Source organism: Bombina bombina, chromosome 2 (assembly GCF_027579735.1).
Source record: "Bombina bombina isolate aBomBom1 chromosome 2, aBomBom1.pri, whole genome shotgun sequence".
Lineage (NCBI taxonomy): Eukaryota > Metazoa > Chordata > Amphibia > Anura > Bombinatoridae > Bombina > Bombina bombina.
Genome location: NC_069500.1, coordinates 468,263,018 through 468,278,545, shown reverse-complemented (window position 1 = coordinate 468,278,545; position 15,528 = coordinate 468,263,018). Strand labels below are relative to the sequence as shown.

The 15,528-nt window shown below is 36.0% G+C and overlaps 1 protein-coding gene across 1 annotated transcript in view; it reads left to right on the top strand.

Moving 5' to 3' along the window:
* Positions 1–15,112, top strand: part of LOC128647017 (small G protein signaling modulator 1-like) — a 692,799-nt gene extending 677,687 nt beyond the window's left edge. The window contains 5 exon segments of the mRNA XM_053699830.1: positions 6,144–6,185; positions 6,188–6,222; positions 6,224–6,305; positions 7,282–7,337; positions 7,339–15,112. Of these exon segments, the coding sequence (XP_053555805.1) occupies positions 6,144–6,185; positions 6,188–6,222; positions 6,224–6,305; positions 7,282–7,337; positions 7,339–7,368 (245 nt within the window). The 3' untranslated portion in view covers positions 7,369–15,112.
* The last annotated feature ends 416 nt before the right edge of the window (positions 15,113–15,528 follow it).

Here is a 15,528-nt window from a genome sequence, read left to right as displayed (position 1 = left end):
AACCACATAAACAGGAACTGAGACTCCATGCCTAAAGTACACTGTGTGTGAAAAATTAACTCAAAAAAATTGACTAACCAAAAGTTTGACCAAAGACTGGTGGTTGAATTAGTGCATGGAAGTGTTAAAATACCAGCATTTGAAATATCCTAGGGTGTCTTCTTTTTCAAAAATATATGGTTTGATGGGGGTAAATTCAATGGCCAGCTTCAGAAATGTCTCAAATAGGACATGGGTGCATGATGACCGATCGTGAAATTCCAAGTTGAAAAACTGGAATGCGCTTCTAAAAATAAGGCCTTCTAGCCCATAGAGAACCCGACACACCTATACATGGGTGGTAATCACTGTACTCAGGAGATGTTGTTGAACACTATTGAGGTGTTTTTTGGCAGTAACACATAACAGGAACTGAGAATCCATGCCAAAAATACAAATGTGTGTGAAAAATAACACAAAAAAATGACTACCCAAAAGTTTGACAAAGACTGGTGGTTAAATAAGTTCATGGAAAGTGTGAAAATACCAGCATTTCAAATTCCCTAGGGGGTCTATTTAAATAAGTTCATGGAAAGTGTGAAAATACCAGCATTTCAAAATACCCTAGGGGTCTACTTCTCAAAATATATGGTTTTATGGGGGTAAATTTCAATGGCCGGCTTCAGAAATGTTACAAATAGGACATGGGTGCATGATGACCGATGTGAAAATTCCAAGTTGAAAAACTGGAATGTGCTTCCTAAATTAAGGCCTTTTAGCCCCCAGAGAACCCGACACACCTATACATGGGTGGTATCACTGTACTCAGGAGATGTTGTTGAACACATATTGAGGTGTTTTTTGGCAGTAACACATAACAGGAACTGAGAATCCATGCCTAAAGTACAATGTGTGTGAAAAATAACACAAAAAAATGACTACCCAAAAGTTTGACAAAGACTGGTGGTTAAATAAGTTCATGGAAAGTGTGAAAATACCAGCATTTCAAATACCCTAGGGGGTCTACTTCTCAAAAATATATGGTTTGATGGGGGTAAATTTCATTGGCCGGCTTCAGAAATGTCCCAAATAGGACATGGGTGCATGATGACCGATGTGAAAATTCCAAGTTGAAAAACTGGAATGCGCTTCCTAAAAATAACTCCTTTTAGCCCCCAGAGAACCCGACACACCTATACATGGGTGGTATCAATGTACTCAGGAGATGTTGTTGAACACATATTGAGGTGTTTTTTGGCAGTAACACATAACAGGAACTGAGACTCCATGCCTAAAGTACAATGTGTGTGAAAAATAACACAAAAAAATGACTACCCAAAAGTTTGACAAAGACTGGTGGTTGAATTAGTGCATGGAAAGTGTTAAAATACCAGCATTTGAAATATCCTAGGGTGTCTACTTTTCAAAAATATATGGTTTGATGGGGGTAAATTCCATTGGCCAGCTTCAGAAATGTCCCAAATAGGACATGGGTGCATGATGACCGATGTGAAAATTCCAAGTTGAAAAACTGGAATGCGCTTCCTAAAAATAAGGCCTTCTAGCCCCTAGAGAACCCGACACACCTATACATGGGTGGTATCACTGTACTCAGGAGATGTTGTTGAACACATATTGAGGTGTTTTTTGGCAGTAACACATAACAGGAACTGAGAATCCATGCCAAAAATACAATGTGTGTGAAAAATAACACAAAAAATGACTACCCAAAAGTTTGACAAAGACTGGTGGTTAAATAAGTTCATGGAAAGTGTGAAAATACCAGCATTTCAAATACCCTAGGGGGTCTATTAAATAAGTTCATGGAAAGTGTGAAAATACCAGCATTTCAAATACCCTAGGGGGTCTACTTCTCAAAAATATATGGTTTTATGGGGGTAAATTTCAATGGCCGGCTTCAGAAATGTTACAAATAGGACATGGGTGCATGATGACCGATGTGAAAATTCCAAGTTGAAAAACTGGAATGTGCTTCCTAAATTAAGGCCTTTTAGCCCCCAGAGAACCCGACACACCTATACATGGGTGGTATCACTGTACTCAGGAGATGTTGTTGAACACATATTGAGGTGTTTTTTGGCAGTAACACATAACAGGAACTGAGAATCCATGCCTAAAGTACAATGTGTGTGAAAAATAACACAAAAAAATGACTACCCAAAAGTTTGACAAAGACTGGTGGTTAAATAAGTTCATGGAAAGTGTGAAAATACCAGCATTTCAAATACCCTAGGGGGTCTACTTCTCAAAAATATATGGTTTGATGGGGGTAAATTTCATTGGCCGGCTTCAGAAATGTCCCAAATAGGACATGGGTGCATGATGACCGATGTGAAAATTCCAAGTTGAAAAACTGGAATGCGCTTCCTAAAAATAACTCCTTTTAGCCCCCAGAGAACCCGACACACCTATACATGGGTGGTATCAATGTACTCAGGAGATGTTGTTGAACACATATTGAGGTGTTTTTTGGCAGTAACACATAACAGGAACTGAGACTCCATGCCTAAAGTACAATGTGTGTGAAAAATAACACAAAAAAATGACTACCCAAAAGTTTGACAAAGACTGGTGGTTGAATAAGTGCATGGAAAGTGTTAAAATACCAGCATTTGAAATATCCTAGGGTGTCTACTTTTCAAAAATATATGGTTTGATGGGGGTAAATTCCATTGGCCAGCTTCAGAAATGTCCCAAATAGGACATGGGTGCATGATGACCGATGTGAAAATTCCAAGTTGAAAAACTGGAATGCGCTTCCTAAAAATAAGGCCTTCTAGCCCCTAGAGAACCCGACACACCTATACATGGGTGGTATCACTGTACTCAGGAGATGTTGTTGAACACATATTGAGGTGTTTTTTGGCAGTAACACATAACAGGAACTGAGAATCCATGCCAAAAATACAATGTGTGTGAAAAATAACACAAAAAATGACTACCCAAAAGTTTGACAAAGACTGGTGGTTAAATAAGTTCATGGAAAGTGTGAAAATACCAGCATTTCAAATACCCTAGGGGGTCTATTAAATAAGTTCATGGAAAGTGTGAAAATACCAGCATTTCAAATACCCTAGGGGGTCTACTTCTCAAAAATATATGGTTTTATGGGGGTAAATTTCAATGGCCGGCTTCAGAAATGTTCCAAATAGGACATGGGTGCATGATGACCGATGTGAAAATTCCAAGTTGAAAAACTGGAATGTGCTTCCTAAATTAAGGCCTTTTAGCCCCCAGAGAACCCGACACACCTATACATGGGTGGTATCACTGTACTCAGGAGATGTTGTTGAACACATATTGAGGTGTTTTTTGGCAGTAACACATAACAGGAACTGAGAATCCATGCCTAAAGTACAATGTGTGTGAAAAATAACACAAAAAAATGACTACCCAAAAGTTTGACAAAGACTGGTGGTTAAATAAGTTCATGGAAAGTGTGAAAATACCAGCATTTCAAATACCCTAGGGGGTCTACTTCTCAAAAATATATGGTTTGATGGGGGTAAATTTCATTGGCCGGCTTCAGAAATGTCCCAAATAGGACATGGGTGCATGATGACCGATGTGAAAATTCCAAGTTGAAAAACTGGAATGCGCTTCCTAAAAATAACTCCTTTTAGCCCCCAGAGAACCCGACACACCTATACATGGGTGGTATCAATGTACTCAGGAGATGTTGTTGAACACATATTGAGGTGTTTTTTGGCAGTAACACATAACAGGAACTGAGACTCCATGCCTAAAGTACAATGTGTGTGAAAAATAACACAAAAAAATGACTACCCAAAAGTTTGACAAAGACTGGTGGTTGAATTAGTGCATGGAAAGTGTTAAAATACCAGCATTTGAAATATCCTAGGGTGTCTACTTTTCAAAAATATATGGTTTGATGGGGGTAAATTCCATTGGCCAGCTTCAGAAATGTCCCAAATAGGACATGGGTGCATGATGACCGATGTGAAAATTCCAAGTTGAAAAACTGGAATGCGCTTCCTAAAAATAAGGCCTTCTAGCCCCTAGAGAACCCGACACACCTATACATGGGTGGTATCACTGTACTCAGGAGATGTTGTTGAACACATATTGAGGTGTTTTTTGGCAGTAACACATAACAGGAACTGAGAATCCATGCCAAAAATACAATGTGTGTGAAAAATAACACAAAAAATGACTACCCAAAAGTTTGACAAAGACTGGTGGTTAAATAAGTTCATGGAAAGTGTGAAAATACCAGCATTTCAAATACCCTAGGGGGTCTATTAAATAAGTTCATGGAAAGTGTGAAAATACCAGCATTTGAAATACCCTAGGGTGTCTACTTTTCAAAAATATATGGTTTTAATGGGGTAAATTCCATTGGCCAGCTTCAGAAATGTCCCAAATAGGACATGGGTGCATGATGACCGATGTGAAAATTCCAAGTTGAAAAACTGGAATGCGCTCTCTAAAAATAAGGGCTTTTAGCCCCCTGAGAACCCGACACACCTATACATGGGTGGTATCACTGTACCCAGGAGATGCTGCTGAAGACATATTAGGTTGTTATTTGGCAGTAACCCTTAATATTATCAGTAAATGTATTCTTAAATTGCTATTTTGTCAAAAAATCTAATTATTATTTTCCCCCCCAAACTTTGGCATAGATTGGTGGTAAAATGGTTGCATGAAAAAAGTCAAAATACCCCTAGTTTAATACCTTAGGTTGTCTTCTTTTAAAATATATATACATTTGAAGGGTTATTCAGGGATTCCTGACAGATATTGGTGTTACAATGTAACTATCGCCAATTTTGAAAAAACATGGTTTTGAAATAGCAAAGTGCTACTTGTACTTATTGCCCTATAACTTGCAAAAAAAGCAAAGAACATGTAAACATTGGGTATTTATAAACTCAGTACAAAATTTAGAAACTGTTTAGCATTGGTATTTTATGGTGGTTGTAGATGTGTAAGAGATTTTGTGGCTCAAAGTTAGAAAAAGTGCATTTTTTTCATTTTTTCCTCATATTTTATATTTTTTTTATAGTAAATTATAAGATATGATGAAAATAATCATATCTTTAGAAAGTCCATTTAATGGCGAGAAAAACAGTATATAATATGTGTGGGTACAGTAAGATGAGTAAGAGGAAAATACAGTTAAACACAAACATCGCAGAAATGCAAAAATAAGCCTTGGTCCCAGGATGGTCAACAAATGAAAAGTGGTCTGGTCACTAAGGGGTTAAACAACTTTCCAATTCACTTTTTTATCAATGTTGCTTCAATTCTCTACATTGAAGGAGCAAGCACTGCACTTCTGGGAGCTAACTGAACATAGTAGTAAGCCAATGATAAAGAGGTAGTTGAGTGCAGCCCACCTAATCAGCATCTAGCTCGCAGCTCCTGAGCCTACCTAGGTATACTGTTCAACAAAGGATACCAAAAAAACCTAAGCAAATTAGATAATAGAAGTAAACTGGAAAAATGTTTAAAATTGTATACTCTGTGAATCACAAAAGAACAATTTTGGGTTTCATGACCCTATTTCATGGTGGTCTTGTGGACTTTACAGCTTGGGTATAGGTTCCTATATGTGATGGCTCATGGACTCTCACCATCTTATGAAAGGGGAAAAAATTATGATGGTGAGAGTCCAAGAGACTCACCCTTGTTTTTCCATAACAGTTGGCAAGAGTACCAGTTTGTACCTCTTTTATCCTACTTTCTTATTTTCTCCTTTCTTGGCCATATGTATGACTAAGGAATCATGGGAAAGTGGGAGGCATTAAAGCTATGTTGGGTTTTGCTGCCTCCTGTAGGACTGGACTTTATTCCAACATGTGATGGCTAGTTTATCAGGTAAGCATACATTTTGTTTTTAAACTGATGTTAATATGAGTTTTACTTTGCTAAAGGGCCATTGTTCACAAATATGCTAGATAAATGGTAGCAGAAAATCACCAAGGAAATCTGTCTTAGTTTTAGTAAGTATAATTTTACAATTTTTTTATATTGAGCAATATATCTTTTTAGGAGATGCTGATAGTCTATAGAATTGGTATAGAATTATAATCATTACAAAAATAGGTTGATCATTGAATCAGTTGTGGCTACAATACTGTATCTAACTTTTGTATTCTTGTTGTTAACTGTTACAGAACTGGTTTACGACGATGTCTTCTCGGGTTTGGAGACCATCTGGCAGCCAAGCATGTGACCTCCTCTCACTTTGTCCTGGTTCATTGCATTGGCTTTAGTTGAGGTATATCGAGACATTATCTTGGAAAACAAACATGGACTTTATGATATTATCAAGTTTTTCTAATGGTAAGGATTATAATGTGCTCGGTTTGGGTATTGTGTGTTTTTCATTTTTACTTTTGATGTGCTTTTTTTGCCTACCTCTTGATAAGTCAGTCAATTGCATCTCTGATATGTTGTCTACATTAATATTCATTTATTTAAGCAACAATATATCATTGTACTTTAACATTTGCTAATAATATTGAACTTAAAAATGTATATTGCTGTTTTAAAAAATGAAACTATAATCTTGAAAACAAGAGCAGTACATTGTAAATCTTCCCTGTTGGTTTATATATGTAAAAACTACACCATTTCAGATATCTAAAAAGTTGGTCAACGCTTTCTGTGAAATGTATACCAGTAGAAACCTACATCTTACACACTGTATTCACCTCAATAACTATTCTAATCAGAATTAAAGGGACAGTAAACTCAAAATAAATAAAACTTAAATGGTTTGCATAGAGCATGCAATTTTAAACAAGTTTCCAATTTACTTATCATTATTGCTTAGTTCTCTTTATTCCCTTGGTTAAAGAGTAATCCTAGATTAGCTCAGGAGCGTGCACTTGTCTTTAGCCATCTGGCAGCAGTGTTTGCAATATTATAGGAATGTTATACATGCAAACACTGCTTCCATAGAATTATAAAGAAACATGCACACTCCTAAGCTCCTATAAGCCCACCTAGCTTTACTCTTAGGATGTAAAAAAAAAAGGAAAATTGAAACGTTGATTCAAATCACCTGCTCTATTTGAAATCATTGTTTACTTTGGACTTTACTGTCCCATTAATGCTTTTACTGCAACTTCCACATGATTTCAAAACCGTTTTCATTTGTATCCTTTTCAAAATAAAAATAATAAAATATTAATGTGCTTGAATTGAACTCTCTGGCTTGGATATTAATGTTTGAGTGAAATTAAAGTAAGATTGCAGTTTTATAATGCAGAGTTATTATAACCATTGCTGCTCATTCTACCTCCTTTGTTTCAGAAATGGCTGAGAGACACAATATAAAGCACATCCAAAAGCTTGCACGGGATCTTGGTGTACAAGGTTCAGACCCTGATTTGAGAACAAGTGAAGACGACACACAGACATACAACACTCAAATTAGCACCTGGATATCACTACTCAGCAGTGCAAAGGGCATGAAAATGCCTAGTTAGCCAATGTATTTTACTATGTAAGTGCCGCAAACAGAAGCCAATTGAAGTAGCAAAGGAAACTGCTACAGCATGAAAGGGTTTTCCTGTGTTTTTCTTTCTATTCATAGTTTAACCTTTGATTCCTTTGACCTTGTTCATTTTTTGTAAAACCAAAGACTCAGAAATCAGAAACTACTTCTCATTAATTTTATGCCCAGATTAGAATGCACAACCCAAACCTTGCATATGCTTTTTTCATAAACGTTGTGTGTCCAATAGATACTCCAGAATACTTGCTATCTATGGACTGAAGTTCATCTTGTAGCACAAGTTAGAGAACATAGATACATCAGCCTTACAAACTGGGTGTAGGTTATATATGCACACAAAAAAATACATTAAAGTTTTTTTTATTATTATTTTAAGTTAGTTAGACATAGGATAGTTTAGAAAAGCAAGACAAATTATGTTTTTAATATATTTTTTCCATAATAATTGAGATTGAAGGATTACAGGATACATTTCCTTTATACAGAGTGAAATATGCCCAGGTATTGGTTGATGTGCCAAATGTAATGTGCATGTCCACCCTGCAGTTATATACAACCTTGGTTCAATGCCTTTTTCTTCCCAGGGAAAAATTTTTATAGGCATTTTATTTTATTTAGGATGAAGCCTTGATTGCGTCACATAAGCAATGCCTATAGAGTTAATTTGCACAAGGACACTTCTGATATTTTCAGATATCAATATGGAGATTTGATAAAGTTTCCAGTGTTAGATATTATCACTTACGCTATAAAGAATGTGAAAGAGACACAAAATAGTGGCGTTCATAAATAATTTATCATTATTGTATTGTTTAACTGAACAACACAAGCCTGACCTCTAGCCTATAATTTTCATTAATTTATTCCGTTTAGCGTTTATAATAGGGCTAACCCATACTTCTCTACAGTACACATTACAATTAACAGAATCGTCAATTTAAGTAAAACATAATGCAACATTCAATAAATAACTGCCCAAAAATAGAACATCCTATTCAATATGTATAGTAGCTATTCCCCTCTCACCATCACCCTTTGTAAGTCTTCCTACATCCCGTTTAGACTATAAGCTCAGGGATGTATTTTCTTTCATTTTTCAATGACTGCACTGCTGCCTATATGTTCTGTTAACTCACTTTAAACCACTACATACATAGAAATCTAGTCAATACCCAGATAACCACTCAAAGGGAAATATATTTAAAGCTGTAGTTACTCCAAATCTGTTATCAGGTTTGTGTTTGTTTTTGTTTTTTAATTGCATGCATTTTTTTGCTAATTTGCATAGTCCATGGATGGACCCATATTTACCGCAGTTACAATCATAATTCTGCAAACTAGTTAAAAATATGATGTGAATAGAAATCTTTGACTTAAATCCCTGTTTTATTTTGAGAATCCAGCTTCCTTTTGGCTTTGTGTTTTCTTTTTAAATCACTGTCCAGATGCTTTTTTTTCTGCTTGTTAAAGACCCCATTAGCTTTGTTCCTTGGAGCCAAATGTTACATTTCAGTAGTAATCATTCAATATATATACTTGGCTCACAAATTAAATCTTACCCATTAATGAAAATAACAAAGGAACCCCATTTGTTTGGCACATTCTGTCTCTACAAGATTCAGGAAACTCGGGCAATCACTTTAGGGTGGGAAGAGGGAAATCTCTCACCCATTTGCTGCTATATTTAGGTGTATTTCATGTAACAGAGGATGGAATTTGAACGTCAAAGTATACTTTCCTTAAAATAATTAGTAACACTTACTAGAATCAGTGTCATATACAGTTTTATCATTCACAATTAACTTTACCACAGGAGCACAAATATCCTATAAATACAGTGAACTGAATGTAATAAACTTTATATTATATCAACCAGCACTCTTCTAACAGCGCCCCTATAAGCAGTCATACAGTTTATGCTTGCAACATGTAAAGCCTTGATGTTCTTTAACACAGAGAAGAGATAAAAACCGGACTATTTGGTGTTTAGGGCTGACTGTTAACTAGAGAGCACAAAATATATATTCGTTCTCTCACTTATGATAAACTAGTAGGTCAGACAAGGTGTTTTGGGATAGTATAGAGCAAAGCTGGTAAACCTTTTTAAGAGCATGTGTCCAAATCGGGTTACCTTTTTAAAATTTAAATTAAAAAAACATTAAAGTTTTTTTTTATTCTTATTATAAATCCATAATATATTTTAGCAAATTAAACATTTTTGTTGATATATAGTATGGATACTTAAGTATTATGGTGGTAGTCCCGAGACAGGGGACCTTAAGCACTAGTGTCATAGGTTTACCAGCCCTGGGTATACAGCATATGGCTTTAGATACAATGTTTTTTTGTATCACAGTGGCTGACTTAAGTATATTCTTACAAACCTAATATAATGCAATGAAGAGGTTTTGTTAGCAAGCAATTATATATCCGTAGCCAATTATTGCCAGTAGAATTCTAACTGCCATGTACTGAACTGGTTCCCAGAATAAATAGAAATTAATTGTAAATATCACTTGTTGACCTCATCACAGAAATATTACCATAGGTTTCACTGTTGACTGCTGTATTTTGGGAAATATCTTTCAACATCCTATATATTAAGAAACACAATGGAGTGTCTACAAAACAGTAGCAAGTTGTGGCTTTGTAAGTCTTATACCTAATATTCTTCTAATTACCTTACAACCTTTAAAAAAAAAGTCTATTTGTGTCTCTGAATAAGTGTTTTTGAATAACTTATGATGAAAAAAAAGTATTTATTTATTTATTCTATTTACTGTACATTTCTGTATGTCATTGTAAAACTCAGTGTGTATGTGTGTGAATCATCTATCAGTGGAGATAACTTTTCAATGTTGCAGACATATCTTGTAAATGTTTCAGAGGATACTGTCTTTGTGTGTGTGTGTGAATCTGGAGAGGAATAAGATATTATTATTTTTCAAAGAGAATTTTGTTTTTATGAATGATAAGGACACATTGTATAAGCCACAATATGTATCCGAATATGTCCTATTGTACTAGGTATTATTTTGTTGCATCTGCAAAAGGAACGCTCTTTAGTAACCAATATTATGATGTTTTATTCTATACAGCTCTCCGGCTTTATTTAAGATAGAGTCTCTGTACTGCAAAATGAACACTCCCTCAGATTACATATGGAGTATAGTGACCAGATAACAGAAAGTAGCCCTTCAAAATGTAAAAAAAAGCCTAGGGATGTATACAGGTGACTCAGGCTTGGCTTGCTTTCTAGATGGAATGAAAGAGGACTGTCACTTTATTAAAGGAGGACTGTCACTTTATTAAAGGAGGACTGTCACTTTTATTCCTATTTTGATATTAACTAACTTTTTCTCTTTCCATTGATTTGGTGAACTTTACAGATTTATCAGTGTGTTTCATTTATGTAATTTCCTAGAGCTAGAGTGGATGACCTTTAGACATTATAGCCTAATGCATGCAGCAAGATGGTAGCTCTTCAGTAGCACTGCATGACACGTTAACAGCATTTATTTTGCATGCAGTGTTTCATCATGCTAAGCCCTATGTTGCCCTGGATCTGCCATTGGCAGTTATACTGCACAGTGAAGAACATGGGTTTAATTCACTCAAATAAATACTTTATGGGATAAATACTTTAAATAACTAAATAAATAAACAAAATGACCAAACAAGACTGTAAATATATATGCACTCAGAGGACTGCTTGGAGAGAAATAAACTCACAAATCTAAAATGAACATTAACTTTTAAAGAAACATATTAGACAGACAGATTACTAAAACAGTAAGGGCTAGATTACAAGGAGAGCGCAAAATATTGCTTCCGCAAAAGTGATATTTGCACTCAACTTAGTAAGATCAGTGCACTCAATTGTGCGCTGTTATTACAAGTGAGGTCCAATGCGAGCATGACCTTGCGTTCACATTGCACAGAAGAATTGCGCTCACGAGAGTGCGCTTCCATAGGCTCCAAAGGGGGTAAGTCGCGCAGCGATCGGCAGCAATTTTAAATATATATGTATATGCCTATTTACATATATATTTATGGGTTTATATGTGTATATACATATATCAATATATAAATACATATGTATATAAACATATATCGTACATATATATTTACAGGGAACACACAGTTCCCCATAGAGTGCAATGAAAAGGCACTTTTTTGTGCGTTTTTTTTTTTTTTTTTTTAAAGAGACCTCACATGTTATTATGGGGGCAATTGGGGCACATTTAAAAAATCTAACCAGAGGTCTAACCTCTAGTTAATTTTTTGACGACTAATTGCTACCGCAAGCTCGCCCATTTACGGTTGTGTGATAAATTAGCTCTCCACTTGTAATCTAGCCCTTAGTAAATTGTGAATTATGTTCACAACATAAAAAGTCAAATTTAGCGTAGCAAATCCAATAAAAAAATCACATAGATCATGGCCTCTATTTAACAAGGTCTGGCGGACCTGATCCGACAGTGCGGATCAGGTCCGCCAGACCTCGCTGAATACGGAGAGCAATACGCTCTCCGTATTCAGCATTGCACCAGCAGCTCACAAGAGCTGCTGGTGCAACGCCGCGCCCTGCAGACTCGCAGCCAATCGGCCGCCAGCAGGGGGTTGTCAATCAATCGATCGGGTTGATTTCCGGCGATGTCTGTCCGCCTGCTCAGAGCAGGCAGACAGGTTATGGAGCAGCGGTCTTTGTGACAGCTGCTTCATAACTTATGTTTCTGGCGAGTCTGAAGACTCGTCAGAAAAACGGTCCTTAAAGCTCCGTACGGAGCTTGATAAATATGGGCCATTGAATCTTAGAGTATTTCCCTCAATGGTAGAAAACACTGATAAATGTGTAAATAGCCAACAGTATACCAGTATGTTACCAGTGGTTTGCCGGTGTGCTGTTTATTTGCAAACACAGAGCTAAATAACAAAGATTCAATATAAATGTGTATATTCTGCACTACTTCCTTATCCTGTTTCATGTGACCTTTAAATAAACTTGATGCTGTTAAATATAATAAAAATTAAATAAATGCAGCACATATGAGGGGAGTGCAAAGCTTGTTTCAAAATCTTCTAGATATGCATATAGTATAGTTACCATAACAAGTTGTAATGAACTCCCCAATCTTAGTGAATAATGGTGTAGATTTGTTTAGTAGGGACTGATTTAAAGGATGTCTACAAATAGGGCAACCTCATCATATCACGTTATCATATCATGTGCTATGACGTCTTACATCACGGTGTATTCACAATAGCACATAGATTATTTCATGAGGGAGCACATATTGTACAAATACCTCATTCTGAATATTATTATTAAGATGCAACAAAATAAAATCTTTATATTTGCTTTACTTTTGTGAAACATTTCAAAGTGGTGATGACAATGTTTTCTCGGGTGGTTTTCTTTTACAAAGTATTCAAAATCTGGATAACTTTATATAAAAAATTTTAGCATATGTTGAGTAACACCTTGAAGACCAAAGCAGCATAAACAATTGGTTGACAAATGTCACAGAACTTTCAGAACCTAGCTAGATGGTTTTTTTTAACAAGCTGCTAGCTACCTAATTTAATTATATTACAAGTACAAATACCCCATTTTCCCCATCAGTAAATCACAATCTTCTCTGCCTGTACCTTAGCGTTGGTTTGGTTTTTATGTTCTAAAATGCAAATGCTAGTCTATATTAAAAACAACTATTACCTTTCTGATTACAGTACTGTACTATCTTTTTGATCTTACTATGTATACAAAAGTATTAAAAATTATATAAAACTACCTTTAGGTTGTGTGTATAATCTGTAATATGTCGTAGAAATACTGCCTAAATGGCATAAGATGTCATTTAGGCAAGTTTGGTAGCTTACAGCTCCATTTCTTTCATGCAGATGGTAAAGAGTCCATGATCCATTACTCCTGGGAAAGTGAGATGTGTTTTATAGAGCTCTTGGGGTTTGGGAATATTTGCCTCCTCCTAGTGGCAAGGAAGATAAATCCCAGGAGTAATGGATTGTGGACGCTCACCATCATGAAAGAAATTCATTTATCAGCTAAGAATAAATTATGTTTTTTAACGACTCAGTGGAAACAAGCCCTTAGTTTTGCTTATTACAGTTTTTCATCTCTGCCTTAAAGTGAGTCTTTTTGTAGTTTAAGCTTCCTGTTGTATATCTCAGATACTTGTTTTTACTGTATAGAGTAAAATTCTAAGCATTTTTGAAAAGCGTTTTATTGTCATCCTTTTTGAGAAGTGCTCTGTAACAATGAAAACTGAATAGTGTAGCTATAATGTAATTTCTAGTGAAGTTTTGTTCCACAAAGCTGCAGGTTTTCAGATATTTTAAATATATTTGAGAAGTCATCAAGACTATTGCAGACTGCAGAATATTCGCTAGGTGTAATGGATAATGGTAAATATCAGTATTGCTTAAGTAGGACCTCTTTATGCTTCTGTTTCGACTCACATGATTCAAGATTTGCCAAGTATTTAATAAAGAGCTCATAAACCTGCATGTTGCCGGATTGTCTCAGTTTGTCTTCTCTCTCCCTCCTGACACTAAATGACTTGTGTCTCTATTTCACAAAGTAAAAAACATTACCCAGAAATGCCTAACTGTGCCCTGGCACACCTGCCCCTGTTCTGCCCTCATCTGTACAGTCCTACAACTAACAGTCAATGTTGGGAGGTCTATTCAAATATTCCATCCTTTTGCTCACTATGCCTAGAGGAACACAGATGCACATAACTACTGATATATGCCTGGGGCTGCCCTTTGTTTTTTAGTTGACTAAATAATTATGTGATGTTTTAAGACTCTGAGGCCCATTTATCAAGCTCCGTATGGAGTCTTCAGACTCGCCAGAAACACAAGTTATGGAGCAGCGGTCTAAAGACCGCTGCTCCATAACCCTGTCCGCCTGCTCTGATGAGGCGGACAGGAATCGCCACAATTCAACCCGATCGAGTACGATCGGGTTGATTGACACCTCCCTGCTGGCGGCCCATTGGCCGCGAGTCTGCAGGAGGCGGCGTTGCACCAGCAGCTTTTGTGAGCTGCTGGTGCAATGCTGAATACGGAGAGCGTATTTCTCTCCTCATTCAGCGATGTCTGTCGGACCTGATCCGCACTGTCAGATCAGGTCCGACAGACACTTGATAATTCGGCCTCTAAATGTATAGGTGGAAACCAACAGAATTAAACAAGTGTAGTTCTTCTTTGTGAAGGGCATACATGAGCAACAAGGAGCCTGCTTTTTAGCTTTTTGCTCATTCTCAGCTGGTTGTATCTGAATGAGTTTTATTGTAATAGGTCATGTTATGCTGGTTTGGTCTTGGGATCAATGTTTATGCACACATATTTATATAAAGAGCTATATACATATATCTGTATGTTTCATTTTGCCTTGACGTGTTCAACATTTGTTAAAGCCAGTCTTGGAGCTCAACATAATGCTAAAATGTTTTTATATGATTGTATTCATGTTTTTATTTTTTTTAATTGTAAATTGCTATTTACTGTTGTTGAAAGAGATGAACTCTTAAAAAATATATATTCTATATGGTATATGTATTTTCAAACAAATAAACTACTTGTTGTTATTTACCAGTGGCTCTATGGTTCATTTCTTGGCCTTCACATAGCAGGCTGTCTACTTTACCATTCTGACTGCTGACATACGTTCTTTGCTGGGTATTTCTTTGCAGATTTACCATCTTTCATCGTCCAGTTTTTATTATAGTGCAATGACAAGGTTAAGTGTAAAACTTTACTGTAGTATCAGCTTCTCACAACCCCTCATCTCATGTTTCATAAATTGCTGTGAGAACCTCAACTTTCTAGTTCGTACTGATTATTTGCCTTATTAAAAAGAGCAAAATTTACTTTATATCATTTCCTTCTCTCCAGAAACGGGCAATATTGAAACCGCTATGAAATATATAAAAAATGCAGATCTAATGCAATAGTAAAAGTACATAATGTTCTTTTTGTTATTCAAATACTTTTGAGAGATAGTTATC